This window comes from Phalacrocorax carbo, chromosome 10, assembly GCF_963921805.1.
Source record: "Phalacrocorax carbo chromosome 10, bPhaCar2.1, whole genome shotgun sequence".
NCBI lineage: Eukaryota > Metazoa > Chordata > Aves > Suliformes > Phalacrocoracidae > Phalacrocorax > Phalacrocorax carbo.
This window is the reverse complement of record NC_087522.1, coordinates 23,411,444-23,429,977: the sequence shown is the minus strand read 5'-3', so window position 1 is coordinate 23,429,977 and position 18,534 is coordinate 23,411,444. Positions and strand designations below refer to the sequence as shown.

The 18,534-nt window shown below is 47.3% G+C and overlaps 1 protein-coding gene across 20 annotated transcripts in view; it reads left to right on the top strand.

Annotated features, from left to right (window-relative positions):
• Positions 1-350: 350 nt before the first annotated feature.
• MGA (MAX dimerization protein MGA) overlaps positions 351-18,534 on the top strand; it is a 64,225-nt gene continuing 46,041 nt past the window's right edge. For 17 of the 20 annotated variants that reach the window (XM_064462491.1, XM_064462487.1, XM_064462485.1 and 14 more), the window contains exons 1-2: positions 9,582-9,684; positions 13,037-14,175. In XM_064462491.1, coding sequence (XP_064318561.1) covers positions 13,115-14,175 — 1,061 coding nt within the window. In that variant the 5' untranslated portion in view covers positions 9,582-9,684; positions 13,037-13,114. Of the gene's footprint in view, positions 674-9,581; positions 9,685-13,036; positions 14,176-18,534 lie in introns of those variants that run through there. The other 3 variants (XM_064462502.1, XM_064462484.1, XM_064462503.1) reach the window with 2 other exon arrangements.

Sequence of the window (18,534 nt, the reverse complement as noted above, 5' to 3'; positions counted from 1 at the left end):
GGGTTGTGGAGATGCCGCTGGCGGGGGGTGGGGGGGGGCGGGCCGTGACGGTGCCGCGGGAGGAGAGCGCCCACGAGAGGCGCCAGCGGGGACGGCGCGTGTGTCGTGCCGTGTCGTGCCGTGTCGTGTCTCCCCTCCCCGCGGCATCGGGACCGACCCGGCGATCGATCGCCCCTCGCTGCCGGCCCGGAGAGAGCACCCATTGGCCCCACTAACCGCGCCCGTGCGGCCCACGCGCGAGCGGCGTGTTTCCCTCGCGCAAGGGCGGGGGAGGGGCAGGAAGGGCGTGGCCCGGCGGAGGGGAACGGAAGTACGTCGGAGGGAGGATCCGGCCAATCGGTAGCGCTCCGCTGGCGGGCGTCGCGAGGCAGCTTTAACGGCCGCCGGTGGCGCGCGCCTCCTCTTCACCCTCCCCCCCCCCCCCCCCCTCCCCGAGCACCGCCCGCCTCCCGGAGCGGCCACCCCCGTAAGACGGGAACCGGAGCGGCCCCGCCGCGGGAAAGGAGGGGGGGGGGAACCGGGAGCGGCCCACGTGATGGGCCGGTGCAGCCAATGAAGACGGCAGGAGGTTGCGCGTGGTAGGCGAAGGCCGCGGGAAGCCGCGAGCGGGGCGCGTGGGCCAGGGCGTTGCTCGGTGCCCCGCAGCCGCGTGAAGCACGGCGGCGGGAGACAGGTAGGAGACGGCCGAACTCCCCTCCCCCCCCTCCTTCCCCCAGTTTGGAAGTTTTTAAGTCGAGGAGGCGGCGTGAGGTGCGCGCGTCACGTGAAGGCCCAGTCACACGTGCGCGCTCCTTCCCCTTCGCCTGCCGGGGCCGCGTTTGAGGCGTGAGGGGGCACCGGCGGCGGGGAGCGGCGGGCGGGCTGGCCTCCCTTCCCGCCCGCCCCCGCTGCGCTCTCTCCCCGCTCCGTCCGGGGTCGCGGGTAGATGGAGGTGGGGGCTGGGCGGTGGCTGGCAGTCACCTGACGCAGGGGTGTGCTGGGGGGAGTTAAAGGGACAGAGCACTCCCCGCCGCTCCGAATCCGGGCTCTCCAACCGGGAAGGGTCGGGTGAGGCCCAGCCCCGAGCAGCTGCCGCGTCTTAGAGCCATCGCGCTCCGGGGGACCGTCCCCCGGCGGGGGCGTGGCCGACGCCACCCGTGAGACGGGGCTGGGTTACCCGCGCCCCGCCCCGCCAGGAGAGCCGCCCCCCTCCCCGGGGACCTGCCGCCCCCCCCCCCCGCCCCGCAGTCCCGGTGCTGGGGGCCGCACCCGCCCCTCCGCCCGAGCCGGCGCGGCGGGAGGGAGGCCGCGGGGCCCCTCAGCCGGAGGCGGGGCGGTAACGGCTCAGCGGGGCGGCGCGCGTGCGCCCGGGCACGTCGCGTGAGGCGGCCGTTAGCGGTGGGTGGGGGCACCGCCCCCCCCCCCTCCCCGCTGCCGTGCCCTGTCAGCTCTCGGTTACCGGTGGCTCGGCCAACCCGCTGGTATTGTGGTATTTCCTAGCTTTCCGCTGGCTGAGGCCGAGCGCCGCGGGGCCGAGCCACAGTCTTTGACTGTCCCGCCGCGAGGAGACGGAGAAATAAACCACGGTGCTCGCCTGGAAGGGCGATGCGGTGCCGGGGTCGCGTTCCCTGGTGGCCTTTGGCACCGCACTAGTTGATAACTGGTTTAAAAGGGGTTTAAAGAACGGTAAGGTGAGCGTAGCCTGCAGCTGGTAGTTGTGAGGTTAGCAGTTATCTCATCAGCCTGGTTAGGCGAGCGGGTTCCAATAACGTGGTTCGAGTTTCTTGGCTAGCTTCTTAAGATGTACAAATTTATGCAGTCACACCGCCTTACTCCTAACACGTAGCATCTGAACGCGTGGATTGTCTTTAATCACGCTTGATGGAGTGGGCTAAAACCCTGAAGATTTGAAGTTGCTACAGACTTTGAAAACCGAAGGTTGTGTAAAGAAGAAGGGGGGCTGCTGCTGAACTGGTCTTGCTGCTTTAAGGTGTTTTGCCCGATGCAGCCGCTGGCTCTGGGACCTGAGCACCCTTTCAGCGCCCTCGGGCACAGTTCCATGTGGGTCTGTATTGGGAACCTGAATGGAGAATTGATTCTGCTTGAAAAACGTTGCTGTGGACGAGCGTTTTTGTGCACCTATGGGGAAAAAAGTATAGTTCTTAGGTCTGGCAGAGATGGGCAGTATTTGTTCACTTAAGTGTTCCATCTGGCAGCAGCTGGCTACTAATCTCACCTACTGCTTGCTCAGCGTTGATGCAGATGCTGTTGTGCCTGCCACGGGCTGGAAACATGCAACTGGATGTTAGTCCTAACCGCTTGAGAATAAACTTGTTTGGTCACCTACCAGAGGAAAAAAATAATTGAAATTCTTTCTCTTTGAGCTTCTGCCATGTCTTCATTTACATTTGAATCAGCTAGATCGCTTCTAAAGTATGTGGTTGTGTGTGTTGGCTTTTAAAATCCTAATTTCCTGAGGAATGGGAAGTCCAAGACATTCTTTTTATAAACAATGAAACAGATCTCTGCCTAGACGAGTGAGAAAGATCTCATCCAAGAAGAGGCTGTTGTCCGTTTGCTGTTTCATAGACAGCAGAGGATCTACTACAAAATTCAGCCATGGTATGAACATAGGAAACAGTGCTGTTAGCTGTGACGCCAGCAGGGCTTACTTGATGTCTTATTCTTCTATAATTAAGGGTGTGGTGTGGTGGATGTTTGGGTTTTTTAGTGCGTGTGTGTTGTTGTAGTGCTTTTTTTTTTTTAATACTGGGTGACTTTAGAACAAAGAATCAGAAGCTGGTGGTGGTGGTGTTTGTTCTCCACAGAAAGATGGAATCTGCTTTGACTGCTGGATTTTGGCAGTTTTTAGTACCTATGATAAATTCTTGATATATCTTTTTCTGAACTGGGTAAGGAAGAATGCAGTGAGAATGATATGGGTAGGAAGAATGATGAAGGCTTGTCAAGAGAAGAAAGCAACCAGAAGAAAGTCTCTACCTTTTTTCTTTTTTTTCCCTTTTTTTTTAAATCAGGCCCCAAACAGAACGGCAGTGAGGGATGTGAACAGTATAAAAGACAGAAAATGAATGTGGGAGCCAGATAAAACATATCTACAATAAAAATGTTTGTGTTCCTTGCTACAGTCGCTATCTTCAGGAAATGCCAATTTGCGGAATGACAAGATTGTGGCCTAATTACTGTTAAACAAATACTTGTGATGATGAAATTGTGCTGTTTTGCTAACTCTTGTAGCACAGTGCTTTCTGCTAATGTGGTGTGGTCTGCCAGGGTAGGTCAGTGAGTCAGTGATGAAGATGTATATAAACCTGGAACCCATTGCCAAGAGTCTGGTACTTTAATTGGTGTTAATCTCGGGTTTTTTTTAACATAGCTTAAAAGGGGAATAGAGGTTCCCTGGCAGTTCTAACTTTATGAGCCAGTGGTGACTGTAGAAATGAGTATTTTTATAAGGCAACAGCTGAATAAGTAGTATAGTCCTGAGCTCAGGTGAGGGCTTTTTTGACTTGTTCTGCTGAATATTCTTTTTTGCCTCTATGATGTGGACAAGATCCCCAGCTGAAGATTCATATATGTGATAAATGTTCCTCATGATGGCCATAATAGGACTGAAATTCATCAAAGTGGTGGTATTCCTGCTGATTATGGCCTGTTTCTGCCAGTGTTGCATGGCAAAAATAACAAAAATAATGAATTATTGCTTTATTCTTTTATTTTGTAGTTTTTGGTAGTTTAAACAGTATATTGAAAAAAATACAATAATTGAATGTATAAGTAGCGGGCATACCAACAACTTTCTGATAAAATATGGAGAGTCATGTGAAATACATTATTTTAAATAATTGAATAATTTGAACAATTGAAATAATAACGTATAGAGGTAAAAAAAGAGCAGTTTTTTGTGGTGAACACTGGATTTCCTCCCTGCCCTCTCACTGGTGGTTCATACTTTATATAAAAGGTTTGTGTGTTTCCTTTTTGCAGTCTTCAGTCTTTGGGAAGAATTCTGTATTTCCCAAAAGCTGGAGAATACTGTGCACCGTATGCTGCAGGATTAATGCTGGTAAACAAAGCACCAACTTTACAGGGGACTGAAAGTTCGGGCTCTTGGGGCAAAGTGTTGGCATTGGAGAGGTGAAGCAGGTATTTCCCTCCTCCTCCCCCCGCGTTTGCCCTGTTCCTCCAATAGTAGCTGCTGCTTTTGCAGGGGTGTAGCTGACCGTTGATGAAGCATTTCCTGAACTACCACCTATGCATCCTGCAGTAGTCAGGGCTCTGAGTGTTCAGTGAATTTGGTCTGAGTATAAAGGAATGCTGAAATCTGATGGCGCGCAAGCTGTGTCATACTTGCTGTGGGGACAGCGCATTCTGTGTGCAGCTGTAGCATGTGTTTTAGCATGTTTGCACCAGCAAGAAAACATAAATCTGGAAAAGCAGATTTCCTGCTCTTCCTCCTCCCTCCCCCTGCCCCCCCCCCCAGTTAATTTCTTGCAATAAAATTTTCAATCTCATGCTTTTTAGCTAGATTCTGCCACTGCTTATACCTTTTAATCTTACTGACACTGGATTATAATTCCTCACTATAGCTATATGAAGAACTTAAGATGCTTCTCTACCATAAATAAAATAATGTAAACTTTTGAAGTAGATTTTGGCTGGGAATCTGTTGCCTAAGGACAGGGGTCCAGAGCTGTTGTAGATGCTGCAAGTTATTAGAGACACCCGTGTAGAGCAAATGTGCAACTGTGCCAGTACCCTTCTGGAGAAGCAGCTGGAGGCCAGTGGTGCCAGTTACAGTATAGAAAATAGGACTAGATACCTTTCCATAGGCAGTTTAATCCAACCTGGAGTTTTTAGAACTCACAGACTTTCTTGCAGGGTGCTACTGTGTTAATCATTCTCCAAAGTGGCAAAACATTGGCTAAAGAAAAAATGTCTTTGTATTTTAACCCTTCTAGTGTGCACATTGCACAACACTTCTGACTATAACATCACTAGATTTTTCAGGTCTTTAATTTTTTTTTTAATGGCCAAAACTTGGGACTTTGATTGTCAGGGCTGTCTGGTCATAGTAATACACTGGTAGCCTCTGGGCTCTGCTGAATGACTGACTGGCTGCCACTGTGGATGTATTACACTGTCACAGTTGGTTTTGATAGCTGTTGGTTTCCGCTAGTGAGCCGGGTTTCAGCTATGGCTTGTTTTTAGCTAGTGAATTTGAGAGCTGAAAGCCTCCTTTATGCTCTAGTAGTAATGCCTTTCAAAGTACACTGTATGACAGAAATGTCCTGTCGTGGATCTACTTGTGCAGTAGAGATCTACTGAAAACGGGATTGCTTACAGAAAGTGTAATTGGCACATGTTTTATGTTTTCCACAGGTTGGCAACTGTTATGTTCTGCTTCTCTGTGTCTGCAACATATGTTGCTCTCCCACATACAGATCTTTAGCAAAGCCTGGGCCTTGTGACCCTCCAGCTCGTGATCTGTTACTAATCTTTACGGAATCTTTTTTTTTTTGGAGACAGGTTGGAAATAAGAGTGGCTGAAGAACACAGGTTTTTTTGCTACAGCTCCAACTAGCAATCTCTGGACTGCTGGCTGGTAAAAGTTACAGGCTCTGTGTTACTCATAGGGTGTAGGCTTGAACTGGTGTTTTGTGCTTGTAGACATCGCTAAAAGAAGGAATATGATTTACTGGATACTGACATACAGTTTGTAAAGACTGATTCATACTTTCAAGGTGCTGCAAAGCAGGGAATATGTCTGGAAGAAGCATTTTGAGGAACAGGGTACTTCTTGGTAGTGAACTTGAGCATTTCAAATGCAACATCACATTACTGGTCAGTGTAAGGTAACTCCCCCTGGTCATGGAGGGCAGTATTCAGCCGGTGCAAACCGGTTCATTTCTGTGCTGCCAATTCGGTGTTTAACGCAAACAAGGACTTAAAACTGGTATTTGTACTAATCTAAATGGGCTGTAGTTCTTAATTGCAGTAGTCCTGTTTCTTGTCAGCTATAAGCTGCTCAGAACCGGGTTACCTGAGCTGGTGGGAATCTGTGGTACTGCTGTGACTTCTACTGGTGAAGTTGTTCTCTTGATAAACTAGAGGTTTCACTTTGCTGCAGGCAAGAATTTCTACCTGTGTTAGGTAAAATGGTAGCAAAATCCCTGGGAACATCAACAATCTTTAGTGTTCTTCTCTTATCGTCCCTGGAACATGTGGCTTGTGGGACATGAAGGCGGCGCTGTCTGCTATTCAGTTCTGTGTGGCTGCTCTTAATTGTACAAACGGCCCTCTTGCTGAAGGAAAAAAAGATTTGGTTTTGTATTGTCACTGTTCAGAAACATACTGCTTAGTAGAAACTAGTGTCACTGTATCCTGTGACCCTGAAACTTGATGACTGCTATACCTAATATGTGATTACTGTAGGTCTAAAATGACTATTCCTGATCAATCTTGGACAACGTGGCTTAGTTTTTTAGCTGGTGTAATTATTTCTGATCGAATTTAAGGGGAAAATACCATGCTGGATCCAACAGCTTGAGGATGCTGCAGCTCCGTGTCCCCAGGTATAACCAGTAGTAGGGCTGAAGATGTATTCCCTGTAGGCACAAGTACACAGGGCACACGTATACATGACGTATACACTTCTGGCCACACAGATTGGGAAGACACACAGATACTCACAGGAACACAGACAGCAGCGACAGCCTCATCCCGCTCCCTTCCCTCAGCAGGATGGAGGATCAGCTAGCAAGAGTGTGTGTGCATATATATTTTTATATATGCACATGCATATATATGTATGTATATACATGTATGAGGTAGATTCCCTCCAGCAGCTGAGCTTGGACATATAGTCTGCCTGGCAGCTGGTTCCTGGATCCCAGTCTCCCCAGTTGCTGCTTGCTGGACACTTAAGCCCCTGAGGCTGGGACTGCCCTGGCTCCCTGATGTCCAGCACCCACAGCCCCACATGACCCTTCCCCAACAAGAGGCAGGGGTGTGCATATGCATACGGAGCTGGTGGCACTCCCCAGCCCCAGGCATGCAACCCCCACACTGCCCAGTGGTTATAGGTAAACTGGAATGCTTTAGTTCCTTTCTTCCCTTTACTTCCCATTTGCTACATGAAATGTGAAGGCACTTGGCTGTTAGCCTTGGGTTTTTCTTGTGCAAAGATATTTTGGAAACTTCTGAGAGAGAATTGTAATGTGAAGCTGTTTTAGAGAATGGCTGAACACAACCCTTAACAAACAGAATACCATCTCTTCGTTATTTTTTTTTTTTATCTCTTCCCTTCTGGTTCCTCTGAATCTTTATTCTCTTCAAATCTGCTGCTTCCAGCATTTGGGGTGTTTCCCTTGCACCATGCCAACCTTATTTAGTACACAGATGTCAAGGTTTGACCCCTGCTGGCAACCAAGACCCCCACAGCTGCTTGCTCACTCCCCCACAGTGGGATGGGGGAGAGAATTGGAAGGGTAAAAGTGAGACAACTTGTGGGTTGAGATACAAGCAGTTTAATAAGTGAAGCAAAAGCCATGCACTCGAGCAAAGCAAAACAAGGGATTAATTCACCCCTTCCCACAGGCAGGCAGGTGCTCAGCTGTCTCCAGGAAAGCGGGGCTCCATCACACCTAACAGTCACTTGGGAAGACAAACGCCATCACTCCAAACGTCCCCCCTTCCTCCTTCTTCCCCCACTTTTATTGCTGAGCATGACATCATATGGTGTGGGAGGGACATCCCTTGGGTCAGTTGGGGTCAGCTGTCCCAGCCGTGTCCCCTCCCGACCCCTTGTGTCCCCCCAGCCCACTCGCTGGTGGGGTGGGGTGAGAGAGAGAAAAGGCCTTGGCTCTGTGTCAGCACTGCTCAGCAGGAACAACAACATCCCCGTGTTATCGGCACTGTTCCCGGCACAAATCCAGAACATCGCCCCACATCAGCTACTAGGAAGGAAATTATCTCTATCCCAGCCAGAACCAGCACAGTGGGGCTAAAGCTTCCCTTTAGCCTCTGTCCATTTATAAACTGCTGGAAGTATCAAAATTACAATCTTAGATCCTTTCATATTTGCAGAATTTTGTATTTAAGCAGTTTCTCTGTATAGCGAATGTGTTTAATACTCTATTTTTCAGCCTGAATTAATTCTTCTAGTTAAAAGGGAAAAAATACTCCATGGTCTTCTCCTACAGACCTGCCTGTGTTACTGTTCAGATGCAAGTTTTTAAAGTGTGTTAAGAGTGTGCTTTCTTTAGTTATGTATATCTGAGATGAACTCCTACAGCATGAACTTCTGTTGCCAAGAAACCTTCGAGAGGGTGCTGGCCTTTGTAACGTTGCTCTTGATTTGCCCATTTTCTCCATCCTAACTGCAAAGGCACTATTGTGTTGGCTGAACCGAGGAGCAGTGCTAGCGAGGTGGGGGTCTGCGGTAGGTGGTGGTCGGTACAGAGTTCTGGTCTGCTCATGACTCTGGTGTCAGCCTGCTGACTCTGGTGGCTTGACTTTCTGGCACCACTCTGTAAATATCTGTCTTTTCAGAATGGATGCGGTGTTGTAAAACAAATATCCTTAATGGAAAAAGGGGGCCTGGGGGGCTTCACAGAGGTGTTCACCTGCAGCTGTGCTTGCTGCATTGTGGTGTGAATTCCCTCAAGCCCAAACAGAATTCGGGATGTTATTCTCGTAGGCGCCTGGCTTACAAAATGTGATTTCCTTGGCGTGTGTGAAGGACTCCCAGCCTAGGGCTGGCGTGGCAGGCTGCTTGGTTAGGTGCTGAGGGTGTCAAGGTTATGCCTAGACGGTGCTAAGCCAGGTTTTGTTGGTCAACTCGTTTGCCTAACGTGACAGGAGTGGCCAGGCCTTGGGTCCCCGTTAACCTGGGGCGTGGTGTGCTGGGTTTGTGTTTATCCGTCTGCAAGTCGGGGTGCACTAATGCAGCCGCGGCGTTGTAGGGTCAAACCCGGACCTGAGCTTGGGCGGGTCAGCGAGAACTTGCGCAGAGAGGGGTGGAGGCTTTGGCGTGAGCCCCCGGGCTGAGGTTTCCCCGGGGAGGCGGGCGGTGCGGGTCGCCCGGCGGCAGCTCTCCCGGGTGTTGCCTTTGGGGAGGAGAAGGGCGGCGCTTTCCCGGGAAGGCGGCGAGGGAGGAGGCAGGCGGTGCCCGCGGGGGAGGCCCGGTGCGCGGTACGCTGCGACGTCCCGCCGGCGCCGCCCCCTGGCCGTCGCGTGCCAGCGCGGGAGGCGTCCCCGCCGCCGGCGGGCTCCGGGCCAGACCCGTGACCTGAGGGGGGGGGCGGGGGGAGCGCTGTGCGGCCGGGCGCCTCGTCGGCCGGCGGCGCTGCCGCTCGGAGCCCCGCGGGGCTTCGAAGGCTGTAGAGGAGGCGGCGGCGGCGGGGGCGCGCGCGGCGGCTCGCCGCGCCCGCGCCCGTTCGAGAAGCTTCCCCGCGCGCGCGGCGCTGCGCGGGGCGGGTCCGGGCCGAGCGCTTGGCGCGGGCACGTGACGGGCAGGCGGGAGGGAAAGGGGGGGGGGGGGTGCGCGACCTGGCGGCGCGCCTGCGCGCGCTGCGGCGCGGTGACGTCACCGCCGTGCGCACGCACGTTGTCCCCAGCTGGCGGACACACGGTCGGCGTGAGGAGAAAGGAAGTGGGAGGCCCCTCGCCTCGCCTCGCCGCACGGTAACGACCGGGGGCGGGGGCGCGCCGGGGGCACCGGCTGCCAGCGCCGCCCGCCAGCGCCGCCCGCCAGCGCCGCGAGCCTCCCCCCCTGCGCCGCCCGCCCCAACTGAGAAAATTAACACCAGGCTTAGCCACGAGGCGACGGGGCCCCGGGCCCGCCGGCCGCCACGCGAGGCGCCGCTTCGGGGTCGCCCTGGGAGCGCCGCTGTCACCGGGGCCGGGCCGGGGCCGGGGAGCGGGCAAGAGCGGCGCGGCTTCCCCCACGTGCGCTGGTGCCGCTGCCCTGCGCCTCCTCCAGCCGCCGCAGGCGGGCGGTTCCGGGCGCGGGCGGCCCCCGGCTGCCTGCCCCCATCCCGGGGCTTCCGGAAGGGGGCTGCCAGCCGCGGGGAGGCGGGGACCCGCGGGGGGGCGGGCATTAAAAGCGACTAGCGCCGCTCGGCCGGTGGCTGTGACGGGCGGACGGGCGCAGCCTGCCGGGCCGGGGCCGCCCCTCCCGGGGTGCACCGGCGGACGGACGGGCAGACGGACGGCACCGCCACCGCGGTGTTGAACGGCGGCGCCGCGCTTTCAGCACTCGCTGCCATTGGAGCCTGCGGCGGGCTCCCGTCGGCACCGCGGCGGCGGTTGGCGGACCGCGCCGCGGGTCTCGCGCTCGGCATCTCCCCGCCGCCGCGTCACGGCTTTCCTCACGCGGGCAGCCAGATGTCGTCATCGGCTCGCTGCGCGCCTAACGGCGCCTACCCCGCGGCGCCAGAAACCCCTGCGGGACTTCCTGCCTGCTAGCACTGTGCGCAGAAATCCTGGGCTCGTTTGCAGTTGGGGCTGGTTTTTGTTTGGGGTTTTTCTTCTGTTTTGTTTTTTGAAACTGGTCTTTTGACATCCAATTATCTCCTGCTTTAGCACATCTCAGTACAACTTTGATTATTTTTGGCCACTGCTTTCTAGTTGGTTACATGTTGCTTCTCAAGGTCTCTCTATAAAGGTAGAGGGGGGAAGCATCCGAAGCAGGTTAGAATTTCCAACTTCCGTAAATACACACGTTTTCCTTGAAATACTGGATTAGAAACCCCATCCTATAATAAAATAGGCTGGTGTGTACAACCAAGTGTAATGTGGGAAATTGTTCCTGTAATAGACCGCGTTAGAGCTGAAATAACGTAGCTTTTGGCTACTGTAATTGCACATAATCACGTTGAACCACGTGCATCTTTGACGTGATATGGCAAGCTGTGCGTATGGTAGAAATAACTACAATGGTGCAATGTAAGAGCTACAGCAGCTGGAAAACAGAAACTGTGACTCAGTGGCTCCTTGTATGCGTAGAGTTTTTGCTGAATGCATGGTGGTTGAGCTTTCTTGAATTTATTTTTTGCATGTGTAAGTTCTGTCTTAAGTAAATCTAAAGTTACAGGCTTTCTGTGTGTCTTAAACCAGATTTGAAATCACTTTGATAGGGTATTTCCTTCATGAGCTAACACAATTGTAATGTATATTGCACAGCATTAATGTGAATTCACTTTTTGATTGTATCTTCAGTATACATATATAAGTGCTCTATGGGTATATAGAGAGGGTAAGTTGGTGGAAAATCATGTACAACTTAAGACATGATTTCTTTCTCCCTACTCCCTGTATCTGATTTTTAATAGAGATTTATATTTCCGTTGTGTTTTTATAGACAAAGGTTAAAAAGTAGGGTTTTTTTGGATGGCTTTTTGTGTTGCTGGGACTTAAGATGTGCTCTACTGAAAAAGCAGGGCAATATTCTTAAAACAGAAAATCTGAAGCTGATTTTGAACAGCTAATTCATTTTTGCGTTCTGGAATATTACAAGTAGTGCTGGGTTGAGTGGTTGTGGGGGGGAGGGGTCTCAAAACCTGTGTGGAATAGGTTTGGGTTTTTTCCTCCAATTTAACTTCTACATGAAGTCTTAAAGCGCAAAGTTTAACAGGCGGAAGTATATCTCTTGTATTTCCTAGGTGTCAAGAACATTTATTATGGAGTATAAACTGCCTGACTCCTGAGCTTTGTGGTCATTTCCCACATGTGTGTGGCAGGTGGTTTGCACAGAGGAGTGTTTCTTCCTGCAGTACCCCAATCCTAACTAAACAAAATGTGTCTTTTACACATTTAACTCAAACTCCTGAGTTTTAAATAAATCTTTGGGAAGAAATATTGTTTTCAAGCAGCTAACTCCCAGTGATGGTGATTGACTCTTGTCTCTGGTTCCTACTAACTAGACGTTTGATCCAAGGATCAATTTTATTTTTGTCAGTGTTGTATTCCATATATAATAAGGATCAAAATACAAACATCTGAATGTAGAAATGGCATTCGTGTGAGTTACCAGAAGAGCTTACTTTAAATTTTCACCTCAAGAAATGTACAGGCTGTTTGGAAAATGAAGTTGTTTTGTTTAGAGTCTTTTGTTTGAATTTGGAAGTCTGAGTCTTTTGTTAGTGTTGACATAATACTTAACCTGTGAGGTAGACATGCAAGTGGAATTGTGTATATGCAGATAAAGGTAACTATTTTAGTTCCCTGGACAGTGATTAGCCTAATCATAATGGTACAAATGTTTTCTTATGTGATTTAAATTATTTCCATAATTTAGAAGATCGAGGTAGCTGAGGGTTGCCTGGTGCTTCACATTCATCCGTTTAATCTTAGCTGCCTCGCTGGCCTTTGGGGGGGTTAGTTTGTCCCCCTTTCCCCAAAGCTTATTTGTTTGAACTATTTTTTTTCACCTGCTGTTCTTTTTCTCTGCCTTGGACAGATGTTTAGAAGTTCTTGGGGTTGGGTGAGGGGGAGCAAAGAAATTCCAGCCACAGAAATTTAGTCTTTTTCAATAAAGAAATTGGGGGAAATGTTTAACACTTTTTTTTTTTTCTTTCTTTCCCCCTTTTATTTTTGAGAAGTTTTGGACCTCTGGGAACTCCAGAGCAAATGACTTCTGTCTTTGTGCCAGAGATGTGCCATTTGCTCTTCTGAAAACTTCTGCACATTTTGCTAAAAGCTGTTCATTAAGCAAATGATCTGAAGAGTTGAGGGAGTATCAGAACAAAGAGCACTTTGAAATATCAAGCACAGCACGGAGTCCTGTTGTGGCAAAGTGTTATATGAAAATGCAGTTTAAAGGTGTCATAGCCCCCTAGCCTCTAAGGCCTAAATTATATACACACAAGCAACCTTGGTTGGATGCATCCTAATTGAGCTCCATTTTTTAGTACTGACTATCTTTTAAGTTTTTAACATGGAGAGCTGTTACAAAAAGGATTTCTCATGAGACTTCATGCCTGCCTTAGATTGTATTTGAATAATTTTAACTGGGTTTTCCTTTCCTTTTTTCCAGAATGCTGAACACACATACAAGATTACCAGAACTGTGTAGAATTTGCATTTGGTTTGAGAGCTTGTAAGAGTGCTCATCATGGAGAAACAGCAGATTGTCTTGGGTAGCCGTGATGGTGGGACTGTTTCTGGTGCAGCGCCTGCTTTTTTTGTCATCTTGAAACAACAGCAGGGAAATGGTAAAGCTGACCAAGGAGTACTTGTAGCAAACCGTGATGCTTGTGCTCTCGCCAGCAGCGTATCGACTCCAATAAAATCCAAAGTCAAGACCTGCCTCCCAGCTGACTGTGTCTCAGGGGGCATTACCGTCACCCTAGATAACAACAGCATGTGGAACGAATTCTACCATCGCAACACGGAGATGATTCTGACGAAGCAGGGGAGGCGCATGTTCCCGTACTGCCGATACTGGATTACAGGTCTGGATGCCAGTCAGAGGTACATCCTAGTCATGGACATATCCCCTGTGGACAATCACCGATACAAGTGGAATGGCCGTTGGTGGGAGCCCAGTGGGAAGGCAGAACCGCACGTTCTCGGGCGAGTGTTTATCCATCCAGCATCCCCTTCCACTGGCCAGTACTGGATGCATCAGCCAGTGTCCTTCTACAAACTCAAACTTACCAACAATACCCTGGACCAGGAGGGTCATATAATCTTGCATTCTATGCACCGTTATCTGCCACGACTTCACTTGGTGCCTGCAGACAAAGCCACAGGAGTCATTCAGCTCAATGGCCCTGATGTCCATACGTTTACGTTTCCACAGACAGAGTTCTTCGCAGTTACAGCCTACCAGAACATCCAGATTACCCAGCTGAAAATAGATTACAATCCTTTTGCTAAAGGATTCAGAGGTGACGGGTTGAATAGTCGACCTCAGCATGATGTGAAACAAAACAGTAACTTAGAATTGGAAGGTGATGTTTTTAGCGCTGCTAACGTTCGTGGTCGCTCTACTGAAGTTGATGCATTAGATTTGCATCAGAGAAGTTTAGATTCTTCATTCATTGGTCAAAACCCATCAGACATTGATCTGGAAAAAGAGTCCTTTAATGCAGAAAGGGACTTACTGGGTTTCCTTAGCACTGACCTGTCTTTGGGTGATATGCCAAAGCTAAAACAAGAAGTCTCTGAAAGGTGGGTTAACGTTTTATTTTTGGCACAAGTACTGGTTGAGTTGGGGTACTTGGCAAAACATTAAATAATAGGATGCTCAGTATACAGGTTTACAGCTAGAGTTTGTCTGACCTGAAATGGCAAAACACTTAGTATTATTAAAAGCTTTTCTTTGAGTAAATGGTCATGTATCAGTCTGGACTTTCTCATGTGTATGAGGAGTCTAAGAGTTCAGTATTTTCTCCCTATGTTGCTTTAACTCCTTTTGTAAAGAAGTGTTGAGGGATTTCTCTTAACCTTCTTAGCATTTTAGAAGACTAAATTTATTTTTTCAGAGTTTTAAACAGAGCACATAGCAGTCATCAAAACATTGCCTTGCCTTTCTTTTTAGGTCCGCTTACCACAGCGACGTGCTATCTCTGTATCTTCAATTTTCATTAGCGAGTGGGTGTGCGTGGGCATTTAGGTTGGGTATGTGCAGGGATTGCTACAAGGCAGTTGTAACTGGCAGTATGCCACTGTTTTGTCAATAACTGCTTGTGTGAATTCCTCTATTCCCTATAGTAGTATGAGGTAGCCTGCCTGTTGGTAGTCAGTTGCCTCATGTTTCCTGTGAGGTAACTGGATCTCCACCTAGGAAATACCTCAGAATAACTGTCACATTGTTCAGACCTTAATTTTACTCTGGTGATTTTATGTCTGTGTACTTCTCCAGTATTAACTTTTGGAACCATTCTATTCATATCACACAAACAGTAGAAAAGTGACCTAGTGTATATTGAGAGCCTACCCATAGTCTGGAACCTGCTAACCAGGAAGTGTTCGTGTTGGTAAAGTGAGTCTGGTGATACCTGTAGTTTTCCTCCACTTTCACTTAAGTTTCCAAAATCTAAGCAATAGAATAGAGCAGATGTAGGGAATAGTTAATCTGTGTCAAGAGGTGCTAGAAATACTTCAAATCTGAAGAAGTGATTTAAAAAAAAAACCAACACAAAAGTTTCTCTCCTGCTGCGTTTGTTCATGTCTGTCTGTGAATACCAGACTTAATGTGACAAAAGCAGCCTTATGTAGGTCAGTACACCAAGAAATTATTTAAATGCAGGCTATCTGGATGATGTTAATGGTCTAATTAGAGGTCAGTTCTTAGAAGAAAAAAAATTGTATTTATGACATAGTTTGTTTCAAAGGCTATATTTCTAACCTGTTCTAACCTCTGTCCTTTTAGAGAGGACAGAGGTTTGCTTGATTTATTTTTGTGTTTTCCTTGCAGAAAACAGCTCTGTGCCTTTTGAGTAACTGAGAAACATTATAAATTTCTCCATTCTTTGAGACTTTATTGAGTTTAGTAGCAATAATTCTTAAGAATACTAGAATTGCTTTGGGATCCAGAGTGTCCTAACCTTTCTTCTGCAGTATTTTCAAGTGTCAGTGTATTAGGAAGAACATCTTCTAGACTACTTATACTCTCCAAAAATGTTTTAAATTCTAGAGAAACAAATCTTGAAGACTGAAAGTACACTGAGTACACACAGAGAGGATGGGCATTTTTTAGTTACTAAGAATACAGCATGGAGAAATGTTTAGATAACTTTGCATATTGGAAATAAAACAGTAAAACTCTGAAAAATTTACTGAAAGGTTTATTTTGTTTTATTTTATTTTGTGATATTTTTTTTCTCCTTGGGGTTACCTGCAGTTGAAGAAGTTAAAATTCTGATGATTTTGTTTGCCTGAAGGCGTCATTGAAGCAAATTGTTTGGATTAATTCAAAAACTAATGTTTGAATTGGACAGCTTGGGTTTGTGGTTTGTTTGTGTTTGGTTTTTTTTGTTCCCTGCTTTCCCAGGGAATAAAACCCGTCATTTTAAGGACTCAAGGATCTTCCTTAAGAACTGATGAGGCAAATTGGCAGACTAAATTTCTTTTCGTCCAAAGCATTTTAGATGCCTTCCCGGGTTTCACCTCCAAGATAGTTATCTCTCAAATGTGCTAAAAGTCACACAGAAAGGGAAAGACTATAAAGGGGTTTTCTCTATTCTGGGCTGGGAAGCATCTGTCATTTGATGAATAAATGTTACCAGAGTCCTATAACTACCCTCAAGCATTGTCCAGCTTTTCATTTTATGTTTCTGTAGTCTATGTGAAAGTCATATTCTGTACTTGGAAAGAAAAAAATTGATCTCGTCCAAGAAATGTCAGAACTGTCTTTGTATCCCGGAATTTCAGATCGTTAGTTCTCCTTTTTCCTTCAGATCAGTTGACAGAGCTTTCATGCCATGCAGTTGAGATCCGTTTATAAATATGTCAGCCTTTCAAGGACAGTGTTATGTGTCTAGTTTGACAAAGATGCCACTCACTTGAATGTTTATGTATTAATGAAGACTGGGCAATTTTTTTTTGTCACTGGCAAGCTATTACTAGTAGTTGATAGGCACTCTCTTGCTTTAATGCAGGGTAGTGATTTCTGCTGAGTTTAGATTTGGGTGAGAGTCAGAAGTTGGGAACTGCTGCCTCTCAGATAATGCGCTCCAAAGGAAGTGGAGTTCCTCGTGCTGTAGTGCATGGTATTTCCCAACAATGCGCAATTTTTCTGACATTTTTGAGCACGGAACAATGTAGAAGGTTGCATATAGCTGAGAATAATTTTAATCTTGAGTTATTAGTGCTCTTTGGAAATAAAGGAATGTCTTCTTTATACAAGGTAATATGATTATTTTTTCTGAGGCCTGGTAGTGTGTTTAGTTTCACCAGGTGTATTGTAAAGAAAATGAAGGTTTAATTTGAGTTGTGGACACTTCTGTAGGAATGCTTATGCCTGGAACTGCTCAAATGTTGGAGGCGTGGAGGGAACCACAAACAAACCTTACTGTTTTAGGTCTTACAGGCTAATGTACCCTTTCTCCCTTCAGAGGTCTTTTGAGTTTCCTGGATCAGAAATAGAAGTACTGTGGGATTTTTAATGCTCCAATAGTCTTTTTTTTTCTAATTTAGTTGTCTTGTGTTTAGTCTGACAGTTTACTTTTCTTCTCTCCTTGCCTTTTGGAAGGGGAAGGCAAGAGATCATCCTTCAAACCTTAGCCACAGATTGTTAGATTAATTCCTAACTAGACCAGTTGTTTCTCTTTTTTTTTTATGGTGTTTTTTTTTAAATGATCTACCTAATAAAAAAAGATCTGTGTATCTCAGTGCTTTCAATAAAGGACCAGCTAAATGGTTTTTAATTTAGCAAAATGCAAGAAAACTATTTTTCTGCTTTTACTGTTTTATTGTGAGGGTACAAAATACATGGGGTATAAAGAAGCTTGCTTAAATATGAGCATTGTTCCACATCAGGTGAAGAACGTTAAGACGTTATTTCACTATATTTACCTGATCTCAGATTAAGCCGAGGATTTTGAGGGGACAAACTTGCATGATTCATCTTCCCATAGTATATGGGAAGAGAAGTTTCTGTGACTGCTTATGTTATACATAACTACAAAAACTAAGGGCCCCATGAAATTACTTGAGTGCTAATAGGCAACTTTTTATATTGTTTGAAAATTTGATAATTGCATCTGAATTAAAAATCTAGGAAAATGCGGCTCAGCTTTTTGTGCAAATACTTAATATTCTCATGCACACACAAATATAGATGGGCGATACCTCACTCTTGTCACCATCTGTCTTATGGTAGCAATATGCAGAGTAAAATAATGTTTGTGTTTGAAAATTGCATTTTTACAGCAGGGCTTCTTTGTTTTGGATACTGTCTGGATCCCTAATGGAAGAGTAATCCTTAGCTTGAGTGTGCATATTGCAAGATAAAAGAAAATGGCTGGAGAAGTCCAGGCTTTACTGGGCTTCCAACTGACAACAGTAAAACTCAGATGAGAAATTTATTCTTGGCCGGCAAATTTCTTAGGGTTTTTTGTGTCTCTATTTCAGAGAATTTTAAGATAGAGGACCAGATGACTTGGACCTTCTTAATAGTGTTCACTGTAATTGTGGATTTGCTGTACTGAATAAAAAACTCTAGCTGTAATGTGACAGGACTTTATGTTGCCCGTAACCTGTAAGTGGATTGTCTTAGATTTTCTTTCACAGTAGACTCACTGAAGAGAGGCTTTTTGATCTTAAAAAGGCTTTTTAATCTTATGTTTGACATCCTTATTAGAAAGTCTCTAGCTTTCGTTTAGGAAACTCATGGGCCAGAGAGGACAGTAGATGGAACAGGGCTGGTATGCAGTTCTCCTCCTGCCTGCTATTCCTTCACAAGGCAGGCTATTGCTTTAAGGTTAATTCTGGTTACTTAGTGTTCTGAACTGCAGCAGGTTTTCTAGGTAGGTTCCATCTTGTTCTTAGGAATTTTGTATGTAAATATATAAATCTGTCTTGACT